Here is a 12,671-nt window from a genome sequence, read left to right as displayed (position 1 = left end):
AACTCTTTCTTTCATGAATGATGCCTGAAATCTCATCTTCTAGGTACTGTTTTTTTTTTTATTAACTTTTATTGAGCTTCAAGTGAACGTTTACAAATCAAGTCAGTCTGTCACATGAAAGTTTATATACATCTTACTCCGTACTCCCACTTGCTCTCCCCCTAATGAGTCAGCCCTTCCAGTCTCTCCTTTCATGACAATTTTGCCAGCTTCCAACTCTCTCTATCCTCCCATCCCTGCTCCGGACAGGAGATGCCAACACAGTCTCAAGTGTCCACCTGATATAATTAGCTCACTCTTCATCAGCATCTCTCTCCTACCCACTGTCCAGTCCCTTTCATGTCTGCTGAGTTGTCTTCGGGGATGGTTCTTGTCCTGTGCCAACAGAAGATTTGGGGACCATGACTGCCGGGATTCCTCTAGTCTCAGTCAGACCATTAAGTATGGTCTTTTTATGAGAATTTGGGGTCTGCATCCCACTGATCTGCTGCTCCCTCAGGGGTTCTCTATTGTGCTCCCTGTCAGGGCTTCTAGGTACTTTTATATTCACTAAAATAATTTAGTCTTAGCCATTTTATATTAAAGGCAGGCTTAAAATATATGATGTCTGTTGAATGGAGACTTTCACATCAATATTTATAGCAGTTAGTGTAAGGAGTTAGGGGTGGGCAGGGAGATAATTATTAATTATATGTTTAATATTCCACCTAAAGTTCACATTTATGTAGTATAATTTCACATTCATTTTAGCTCTTTGAAAGTTTACCAAATTTCTTTGAAATATTTCTAACTTTACTATTAAAGCATTTATTTAATATTGGCGAGGGAGAGCTTTTGGCGCTTACCAGAATGCCTAACATATAGTGAGGAAAGTAATGGCTGGTGACAAATGACAATACACTGAACTGAAACATGGTTTTACGTTTTTATAATCCTTTTTTTTTTTTAATGCCTGAGCTCTAGATGCCACTCAGTTTCGTTACATGGAGGGTATTATAATTTTCTCCTCTGCCTTCTATCTTAAAATACACCAGAATAGCGTAAACACAGCACCAGGCTTAAATGTATCAAAATCATGTGGTTTCTGGATTCCTCTACATTTACTGTCTAGAAATTGATGAGTCCCCAAAAAGCTTAAAAGAAGGACTAGGTTTCATAAGTTTTCATTCTTCATAGTGACTGCATTTCTTTCCCATGGAGGAATGAATAAATCGTTGAACTGGGAAGTCTTTCTTTTACATTTTTTTTTTCTCTTTCCTTTCATCCTGAAATTGACTGTCTTCACTTCATTGTTAGTATATGAAGAGATAGTGATATGATTTTTCTGATCTTAGTTAAAACATTAATATTGACAATAACAACAAAAATTAGTAGCTGATCCATCAAGGGTTTAAATATTATAGACATAAATTTATAATAATGTGGCTTTCTGATTATGTCTTTCAGTATTTCTAACACAGTGTACTGCTTAAAACATTTTCAAATTAAAGAAATAAAAGTTATGACTTTCTTCCTGTTTCTTGCATATTCTGAAGAATGATTAGAAAAGGTTAGCTCAACTTGTTAAATAATGGTTGATGTCATTATGCTAAAAGAATGGAACAACAGCTAAAATTAAAAGCAAGACTTTTGGATAAATATGTCTGAAATTTTAAAGCTAGAGCCAGGTTTATTACAAGTTTGTTAGTTCGCTCATTTTTCCCCCCTTTGGTAAAACCTTTAACCATGTAGTTTCTTAGAAAGAAGATGTGTAGTAAAAAAAAAAAAAAAAAATTAACAGCTTTAGTCTGTCTGTGTTAAAGTACTCCACGAAGCATTCAAATTAAAGAAAGCATATTTTGCTGTATAAATGAAGAAACAAAATACTTTTGGAGAGCTGGTTTGTGATTGTCATTCCTAAATATGATTAAAAAATATTATTTTGCTATTGTTCAGTAGTTGCTGCTTTTACAGTACAGAATCCTACTGACTGTCCAGTTAGGAAGCCTCTAAAGTCAGAGACTCTCAGGGAGTGGGTGATCCAGAAAGAATCAGCAAGTGACTACATCTTCACCCTCCTCCTTTCCCTCAAAAGTGTAACACCTCTGTTGGCAAAGATTCAAACCCGTAGAACTTAAGTTTCAGTAGCATTTCAGTTTATAGAGCAGTTCTTGTGTCCTATCTCATTTAAAACTAAATAAATAAACTACCATTCTTTTTTTATAAGCTTTCATTATCTATTTGGCAGTATAGGCATTAGTTCTCCACTGTTTAAGTAGCAAATGACCAGATTAATCTCAGATTCACTAATCAGATTTTAGTTTTCCAGAGAATAACTTTTGGTAAGGGAGAACTTAAAGAGTGTCCCAAGATAATTGTTGTTAACTGGTGGAGCTGGTAACATTTTGCTTGTCACTCCCAGTCTTTGCCCCTGTGGTATATTAAGAACGTGCTTTGAGAAAATGCTTTAGCATTTTAATTGCAAATCTACCTTTTAAAAATAAAATCTTGCTTGCATTGAGTATCTCTTCTTTGAGAATACATTTAGATGTTTACATGAAAAATTGACTTAAGGACACATTTGGTACGGTGTTTTTAATAGAATAGAATAAAATTTACAAGAATGTGTACCATAAAATACAAAGGGCACTGGGCATTGCACTTTTATACCATGTGTCACTTTCTGCAAGTAATATTTCATTTGTTATTTATGTACAGTTATTTAATTCAAAGAGAAAAAAAAAAAACTATTGCATGCCATTTCTATAAACTTAAGGTATCGTGTAACTAAAAAAAAGTACTTATAAATGTAATGTTCATTAATGAAATTGTATTCAAATTTAATAAGGGAAAATGTGCTATTAATAAATTTTTGAGTTCACTCATCTTGTAAATGCTTACCTATAAACTTATCTGTGTGTGTGTATAGAAATACTTTATATATTTTTTAAAAGCAAGATATACTTGTAAATCATGCTCATTCATTTGCTGCCCTGTGATTGGATTATTCTTCAGTAAAACTCAATGTGAGGCTTTAGAAAAATCAATCTGGGATCATTATTCTTTCTGTAAGATGCCAAATTGTGTTTTGGTGACCTCTGCTGTCATTTAAATGACCTGTATGTGAGTTAGTCAGGATGAGCTTTCGCAGTAGAGAGTAGGACTAAGTTTGCTTCTTTGTTGCTCTATTTAGCTGTTGGTAAACCCGTTTTAATCCTTTCTCATTTGTATTTTGTTTTTGCAGCTTCTTATATACCTTAAAAAAAAAAAAAAAAAATCTACCTACAATTCAAACAACAGACAGTGGTTTGCTTAGGTTCAAGAAATGGCGACAGTGAGGTTCTACTGCTAATAAAAAAAAAAAAAAAAATTTTTTTTTTTTTTTATTATACTCCCAAATAAATTCCTTTTATGATGTGTTTGCTTTTCTGTCTTCTTGCAGTTTGATCTGCATGTTTATTCAACCTTAAACATGCCTAGCTTCCTGTTTTACTTCCTTGCCTATTACATTATGGCAGTCTTCATAGTTTTGGTTTTAAATTTGTGGTGTTGTTTTTGTCTTGTATTTTTTCCTCAGTTTAAAGATATATCTATTATTTAAATATAAAAATGACTTAGGAAAGAACATCCTAAAGTTTATTTAGAAATTCTCCAAGCCACATACTAATGAGTCTCTAATGGGGACATTTCTTTTCACACCTCTAAGGTGATTGAGCCTGTCCTTTAAAGTGAAATTTGCAAACCAGTGTCTGGCAGCTCCAATTAGCTTCTTCTGGGTTTGAAGCACATCACAAACAGTAACAAGGTCTCCTAGGACACTCCTCTTGCAAGCAATGTAGTCATATTTCCTCATTAGTTCTTTTCAATTGTCACTAATGCCATGTTCCAGCCTTTGAGTTGGAGACAAAAAAACATAAAAATTTGGTATGTATGTAGAATGGGCCATTGTTTTCCATAATTCAAGGCTCTTTTGAATTCCTTTGATAGTTTTGAAGCTTACACAGCTTAATTCATTAACCTTTACCCTTCCCATAAATTAGGTGATTAAGAATCTATTGCTAAGGAGACAGATTTTCCCTCCACTGAAACTAAGTAATGCCGTTTCTTCTTCTTTTTTTTAAAACCCATATAGCTTACAAAAGTAACCTTTCTGTTGTTTTTCAAATTTTATCAACTGTTTCGGGTACATTTTAAGCATTATCAAAAGCAAGTGAACATAAAATTACATTATTGTCAAAATAATCCTGGATGCTTTGGCACAGGTTCTCTGTCCCTTTTCTGTGTTCTAAAAGAGTTTATATATATGTACTCAACAGCTGTTACGTAAGAATTTACAACGGTAGCAATTTTTTTTTTAATTCTCTTCAGAAACCTTCCAAAACATAAAAGTGAGAAATAATTTGAGGAGTGGCAATCCAGAATAAACTGAAGTATATTTAAACAAACCTAGGACGTTTGATTTGGAGAAAAGGTTTATATAGACCCTCATCTTATAATGATGCTTTAGGGCTCTAAAGAAGGGAGGTGGCTGTTCTGTAGCTCCCTGGAGCTGAGACTGGAGTCTCTGTCTTCCAATTCTTAATTCTCCCTTGTTAAGACTTGTCTCCCCTTCTCAGAACTAGGGAAGATGATTTAATAGAGTTAATTGTGTTTGATGTTCATGGGGTATTTTAATAATATTTAATGTTCTGCATTTTTCCCCATCATTTTCCCTTATGAATTCTTCCTTAATAATCTTATAGATTCTTATATTTTGTGATAGTATATTATCCTTTTGAGTTTTATAGCTCCTTAATTTGTCATACATGAAGTAGGGAATCGTTAAATGTACTGACTGTTAGAGAATGTTGATCATATCCTATTCTGAGGTTTGTTCTTAAAGATGGTGGGGGAATGGGAACAATATGAATTCTAGACTCTAAGTTTAGGGACTCTTGGCTTTCTCCTCAGGACCAAACTGTAATTTATCACTAAGATTAATGAATATTCTCCTATGTGGTATCTGTGAATAGGAGAGAGGATGGAGAATCAGAAGTTCTAAATGTGGTATTTGGTTCTATCATTCTCCTTCTTACTCAGAGATTGTTGTTGTTATTAGGTGCAGTCGATTTGGTTCCAACTCATAGGGACCCTGTGTACAATAGGACGACACACTGTCTGGTCCTGCACCATCCTCATGATCATTGTTATGGTTGAGGCCATTGTTGCAGCCACTGTGTCAGTCCATCTCGTTAAGGCTCTTCCTCTTTTTCACTGACCCTCCACTTTACCAAGCATGATATCCTTTTTCAGGGACTCATTCCTCCTGATAACATGTCCAAAGTATGTGAGATGAAGTCTTGCCATCCTCCCTTCTAAGGAGTACTCTGGCTATACTTCTTCCAAGACAGATTTGTTCATCCTTCTGGTAGTCCATGATATATTCAATATTCTTCACCAACACCATAACTCAAAGGGGTCTATTCAGTTTTCCTTATTCATTGTCTAGCTTTCACATGCATATGAGGCGGTTGAAAACACTATGGCTTGGGTCAGCCGCACCTTAGTCCTTAAAGTGATATTGCTTTTGAACACCTTAAAACGGTCTTTTGCAACAGATTAGCCCAAAGCAATGCGATGTTTGATTTCTTGACGGCTGCCTCCATGGGTGTCGATTGTGCATCCAAATAAAATGAAATCCTTGACAATTCAGCCTTTTCTTCATTGATCATAATGTTGGTTATTGCTCCAGCTGCTCATCTTCGGCACTATATCAGACACTGTGCTGCTGCTATTCATAAGGTTTTCATTGGCTTATTTATTTTTTTCAGAAGTAGACCACCAGGTCCTTCTTCCTGGCCTGTTCTACTCTGGAAACTCAGCTGAAACCTCTCCGCCATGGGTGACCCTGCTGGTATTTGAATACCAGTGGCATAACTTCCAACATCACAGTAACATGAAACCCTCCACAGTATGACAAGCTGACAGACACGTGGGGTCTTAGGGATTATCACTTCGCAAACATTTTTCTCCTTTACTGGCTACCATTTAAAAATACTCGACGGCAGTGGGTTTTTATATATATATATATATATACTCAAAATGATTAAATAATTTCTAAGATTTACCACTTTCTTTGTTTTCTGCATATATACTGTACAGCGCGATTTGGAAATGCTCTGATGTTAATACACTAAAGATAGTGACAAAGAGCCAACTCTTTGTACAACACGGTAGAATTATTTAGAGTAAATGTGGTCCACAGGCTTTTGTTATGTTAGTGTACTCCCTGTAAATGTAGAACACATTCTGAAAGTTTAAGGAGGAAAAGACAGTCACCACCCATGGTCCCTCATCATGGCCTGCTATCACCGCATGCTGCCTGAGAAACTAGACCTAAGATGAATTACAATGCTTCAGGCGCTAGCCAGGACATGATGTGGTGTTCCATTTCCACCAATTTGCACAGGATAACACAAACCTCTTCCATTTTCAACTCTTAAAACAATAGCTATTTTAGCTATTTGTTTGAACCACTCAGTTTTGTGTTTATAATTTTAAGAGTTTCCATCCAGATTCACAGAACTTGGGATTTCTCTTGTCAGGTATCACCGTGAATGATTTAAAATTAACTTTTGCTACAGATCTTCCAAGGGATATTTTTTTTCCTATGAATCTTTATTTGGTTAATATTTCTATGGTATGTATAACTTTTGGCTCGCTGGCTGTGGTTACAGAGTAATTAAAAGTGTTTTGAAAAACTTACGTAACCGAACTTTCAAAAACAGGGCTTAAACTCTAGGTGATCCTTTGTAAAAGCAAAGTGCTTTTCTCTTATAATTCTTCTTTCCACTTTTGTCTGAAAGATACTTACCATTTACTTCTTAATCATTTGTTATCTTTTGGCTATTGCATTGCCTCCTGAGTAAGCTAAGTAATTTTGCAATGCCTATTCGTAATCATCCACACTTCCAGAATTTTTCTCAGTTGTACAGGGAGGAAACTTGATGCTCAAGGCCTTTTATTAATTTTAGGATCGCCTTCATCCAGTGACTGATTTTCTTATTTTATGTGACTACCACTTCTTGTTGCCTATGAAATTGCATTTGTTTTGGCTTGTACAGTGAAATTGATTTGTGTTATTTGCTGTTTGTAGTTTGTATGACTTTAAAGTTCATATGTGCTTATAGCATATCTAATATAGAATCAAGTAGAAGGAATGCAAATAACATTGCATTTGTTTGAAGTTTTTTTGTAATCAAATATAAAATCAGGGATCTTGAACTATTTGCACAGAGCATGAGAACAAAATACAATTAATGCTATGAACATTATTTCTACACTAATTAATTTTTTTGTGGTGGCCACACAGAATATTGGATCTTTGAGTTTTCTTGGTTAGTGATTGAGGAGAGCAGTGAGTTATATATCTTTGATATCAAAGTTTAAAAAAAAAAATTTAGGACTTTGCGATCATCCAGGGCCTTTATTTTTATTCTGAGGATGTGAAAGTTACATTTTAAAGTTGCAAATACATCATGATTGTTGTCTGTAATGCTTCATTTTTGTTTTTATCCTTTTTAATGAGTTTACTGAAATGTTATATTAAAGCAAAATGACATGAAATTAGGTTTTAAAATTTCTGTTCGCAATAAGCTATATCAATCATAATTGCAGTGTGTTACCATTTTGATAGTTTTCTATATAAACATAGAAAAGTACCCATTTTTATCATAAATTATTTTTAATAGCCCAAAAAGAAAGTTTATTCAGTTATTCTGAGAAAATTTAAAATGTTTATCATTCCATTAAAATAAAATCGTATAAAAATATTTGTAAAAGAAAAAGGTCTTCCCTCTAACTAATTTAACCTTCAATAATGAATTGTTTGGAATAAAATTGTATAAAATTCCCTGACATTTTATGAAGATACCTACAAATAAGCCAGACAGCAAATAAAATATCTGAAAGAGATGGATACTGAGTAATTTTTTGATGGATTATACACACAGGTATCAGATTACTTGATCCTTACGTCCTGGAAAAGGGTAATGATTCTTTTTGCTTTTACCCTTTTACTTAACTGTTATTTACAAAAATTGAAACTGAATGTATTGAAGGGCGCATATGCCTATGTGTCAGTGTAACTGTACGGGCTTTTCTGATATAGGGACTGAGCCACGAAATGGATAGTGTTGTTAATGGTTATTTTTAAGGTCCCTTCTATTCTGTGCTGCAAGCTTTGCTAGGGCTGTTAGAACAGAGTGTACTATTCAAAACCTTTTAACTTAAACCAGAAAGACTTTAAATTGTATGTTTCTGTATTATTAAAATAGCCTGTACCCATGTAATTCATTTTAGATTTTAAGGATAAAAGAATTTAATGTAAAAAAATTTAAAGGTCTTACATGTGCAGAAGTTTTTTCACCTTTAATCTATAGAAGTTATGGATTTTTAAAATATATTTTGGTATTATGTTGAATAAAATTTCACCAAAAAATGTGTATTTCCATGTTATCCAACTCCATCGTTAATTGTTGAATCACAGGGAATGAATATCACCAGACACCTTGTGACCACCCATGTATATTCTATGATTTCAGATTTCATTGTAATTATTTTTGTATCATTTCATTATCTAACCCAACCCAGTGCCATAGAGTCAATTCCGACTCATAGTGACCCTATAGGACAGAGTAGAACTGCCCCGCAGAGTTTCCAAGGAGCGCCTGGCCGATTCAAACTGCCGACCCTTTGGTTAGCAGCCGTAGCACTTAACCACTATGCCACCAGGGTTTCCGTTTCATGATATAGGAGATATATATATATATATATGTATATATATATATATGTATATATATGTATATATATATGTATATATATATGTGTATATATATTTAGCTATTTTATAGCACAGGTTTTCTAGTCTTTTATAACCATTATTTTTATAGTAATATCTCTTTTCCAGCTCTGTTTTTAAAGGGTGCACTAGTCGTAAATGTATTTCATTAAAGTCACTTAGGTATTGGAGCACTTGAGTTTAAAGCAGGGAATATAATACCTTTTCCTTAAACACCTTGACAGAGGTCTGTTGAGAGAAGAGCGTTGTGGCATTCATCCAAAGCTGACCTCTTCCTGTTAGGGTGGTGGCCAAGCTGTTGCTAACTTAACTTGAAACGCCATTAGAGTAACTCACTGTTTTTTTGTGTTTTTCAGGTGTGTAGAGGTCATTGCAAAGGAAGGACAAAACCTGAAAGAGCTGTATCTGGTGTCCTGTAAAATCACAGATTATGGTATGTAATAAACCATTGTCTTAATCTTTTCCAAGAATAAAAAAATTGTAAAAAATTGAAAGGTTTTTTTCAAAGAAATTGAGAACCCCTATCTCCTAGAGATTATCTTCATTTGTGCTAATTCTGATTATACCAAAAAAAAAATCAAGAAATCAGTGAGACTAAGAACCACAGTAAAGTGGGTATGCATATCAGTTTATTGCCATATGCAACCATACACGCTTGCGTAGCGTGCACACATGTACACACTGACACTGGATCAAAAAGAGCTGACACGCTGACACTGGCTAAAAGAGCTATCTGATGAAAATAAATACCATTTTTTGATATAATAAATATAACTAACTTTTTGATATAACAAATATAACTAAGCTAACTTTTTGATGTAATAAATATAACTAAGGAAATTATTACATTGAGTTGATTTCTTTAATTTAATGCCATGTCAGATGCACTCTTGCTGACATTCTAAATGTCAAACTCCTTAATATTTTAGATTTTTTTAAAGCATTGGGAAATTCCATGCTTAGATATATAAAAAGTAAAGTTTATACATTTATAAGATTTTATATTATCTTAATTTTCAATTTCCCTTTTTGAAGTGTAGAAAAGCAAGTGATTTTATAAAAATATAAAAAATACGAAATTGTCCTATTGGGAATAATAAACAAAAATAACCTAGCTTTTCTTTTTTTGTTCAGCTTTGTATAGGTTTTTCTCATCAATTTATGTATTTAATCTAAATATAAAGTTTTAGACAGATTTTTGGCTTTATAGAAGACATTTTTCTAACTTTTTAATTTGTTTATTTGAAACTGCATATATACTTTCTACCTTGAGGGGTATTGATAATCTATTAATTTTTCTTATTGTTAGCTTCAGCATACACTGATAAATGCCACCAGTCCCAGGATGTCATGCTGACCATCTGCTGAGTGAGAGGGTTGTGTTTTATCATTTATTAAATTCATCTTTTGGAAAAACACTATTAACGCTGTAATAAAAGATAGCATAAAAGAAGAGTTAAAAATAACCCTAATTTCTTTTCAGAGGTTATTTTTTTAGAATGATAAATGTGTCTTATATGGATTTATACATAATGTTTCTGTTACCACCCCCCCGCCCCCGCCCGACTAATTCTACCATGCAAAATGGGCGTTTTGCTGTATTTTCCTTCCCTCATGGTTTGTTTTATGGATGGTATATTAAACCTACTTTGATACTGTCATACCCCAAAACCTTTAACATCTCCTTACTGTCTAGGTCTTGAAAACCCTGGTGGCGTAGTAGTTAAGTGCTATGGTTGCTAACCAAAAGGTCCACAGTTCAAATCCACCAGGCACTACTTGGAAACTCTGTGGGGTAGTACTCTGTCCAATAGGGTCGCTATGAGTCGGAACCGACTTGATGGCAACAGGTTTTTTGGTTTGTCTAGATCTTAGAGGGTTTGCCTTGCTGTGCATAGGGCATGTATTAGGTACAGGTAGGTTTGTTAAATAACTTGTATATTCATTCCAACTCATTAGTTGGCACTCAAGGTTCTTTACCATCAGTCCCGTCCCTGCTTCTCCAATCTTATTTTATTTTTTATTCCCCCCCTTTACCTATTTGCTGCCAAGTGTCAAATTGCTCATAGCCAGAAACTATAGATTAAATTCCTTATAATGAACTCTTTGAGGTTCTGCAGTGGAAAATGTTGCCAAAATTATACTCTACTCCCAGGGACCTGTCACGTAACAAAGCTAGTGCACAGCAACATATCTGTTAAGTTAGCAAATGCAAAGAAATGTTCTAGAAGAGATGGAGCAGGAGGAAAAGCATCACTGGTCTTAGAAAAGAAGATCTGGAATCAACTTCTGTCTTTGTTCTTTGGCTTAGGGAAGCTCCTTCACATCCCTGTTGCTTAGTTTCTTCATTGGTAAACTGGGGAATTAATGCCTGACTTCTTGCTCCTGTGTGTACCTGGCACCCAGGTTAACCAGTAATTAGTACAGTGTGTACTGCTGATAAACTTCACCTTCCTACAAAAGGAGGATAGAGAGAAGGGTCAAACAAAATTCTTCTATCCCCTTTCTTTTCCTTTTCTTGGAAACTGGTTTTGCTGTTGTTACTGCTGCTATTGTTTAGTGATATTTTTATGGTTCTGGTGTTTTAAATTTTTAGAATTTTTTTCCTTGGAGGGGTGAGAACTATATTAAAACCCTATGGTTTATATTTATTTGCATCTCTGGATTATTTAGGCCAGAGGTTCTCAACCCTGTCACACATTAGAATCAGCTGAGGTGCTTCTGAAACATACTGATACCTGAGCCTTAAAAAAAAAAAAAAAAAGCCTTATCCAAGACTAATTTAAATCAGAATTTCTAGTAGATGGGACTCAGGCAATGGTTTTGTAAAAGCTGCATAAGTAATGCTCATGTTTATTCAGCCAGAGTTGAAAACAATTAATCTAGTCCATTTCAGATTTTTTATTTATTTCAGAGGAACCAGAAATGTATATTTTGGGGGCTTTATCCCCATGGTGAGGAGAAATCTAACAGTTTTTCTCCTACCTCATTCTCTCCAAGTTTCAAGCCCTTTGCCCCCCAACCCCCCTCATTTCCCTTCCTTCTTTCCTGAGTTTTTGGTATTCATATGGTTTGTGGTAAAAGTTTCTGTGCATCTGTTCTCTACAATGTTCTCTACAATGTTGGAGCATAATTGAGGAAGGGGGAAAAGGTTGATAGTTTATGAGATTGTACTGTAATTGCTATTTGATTATAAAATTAAAGCAAGTTACTGAAAGCTCAGCTCATCTCATCTCTTTTTCCCTGGTACAGTGCCAATAACACATGAATAATATTTGTCAAAAAGACAGTGATAAGGATTATTCATTGTATCCAGAGGAACAGCATGTCATTGGAGGTAACTGCTGTGCCAGGGAAGCCTCCTGTGTCCTCTTGCCCTGTGTTAATTATAAATTCTGGTATGGAAAAACAGATGTCTTTTTTTTTTTTTTTTTTCTTTCTTTAACTGGGAAAGTAGAAACATATTGTGTAGTACTTTTTGATTATTGAGGCTGGTTAGAGATGATACATTTCGATGTACACTTGATACCTTATGGATTTCATCCTTCAAGAGAGTATTCCATAATTCTACTTCCTATTGCATTACTCATATTCAAGCTAGTTAATCTACCCCAAATCTCATTTTTCTAAGGCATTATGTGTGTACATGCTTTCAGTAGAGTATACTAAGGTTTTTGAAGGTCCTTACAGGATGCGTTGATTCAAAGGCATCTGACTGTGTGGATCATAACAAATTATGGATAACATTGAGAAGAATGAGAATTCTTAATTATGCTTATGTGGAACCTTTACATAGACCAAGAGGCAGTCGTTCGAACAGAACAAGGGAATACTGCATACTTTAGAATCAGAA

At 34.4% G+C, this 12,671-nt stretch overlaps 1 protein-coding gene across 1 annotated transcript in view; it reads left to right on the top strand.

Moving 5' to 3' along the window:
- The window catches only part of FBXL17 (F-box and leucine rich repeat protein 17), a 601,730-nt gene that overhangs the window by 407,460 nt on the left and 181,599 nt on the right, over nucleotides 1-12,671 (top strand). Inside the window, exon 7 of the mRNA XM_064274712.1 lies at nucleotides 9,175-9,251. Within this exon, the coding sequence (XP_064130782.1) occupies nucleotides 9,175-9,251 (77 nt within the window). The remainder of the gene's footprint in view (nucleotides 1-9,174; nucleotides 9,252-12,671) is intronic.

The sequence above is a fragment of the Loxodonta africana genome, chromosome 2 (assembly GCF_030014295.1).
Source record: "Loxodonta africana isolate mLoxAfr1 chromosome 2, mLoxAfr1.hap2, whole genome shotgun sequence".
NCBI classification, from domain to species: Eukaryota; Metazoa; Chordata; class Mammalia; order Proboscidea; family Elephantidae; genus Loxodonta; species Loxodonta africana.
Note: the sequence above shows the minus strand (reverse complement) of the source record. Positions and strands in the feature narration are given on the sequence as shown.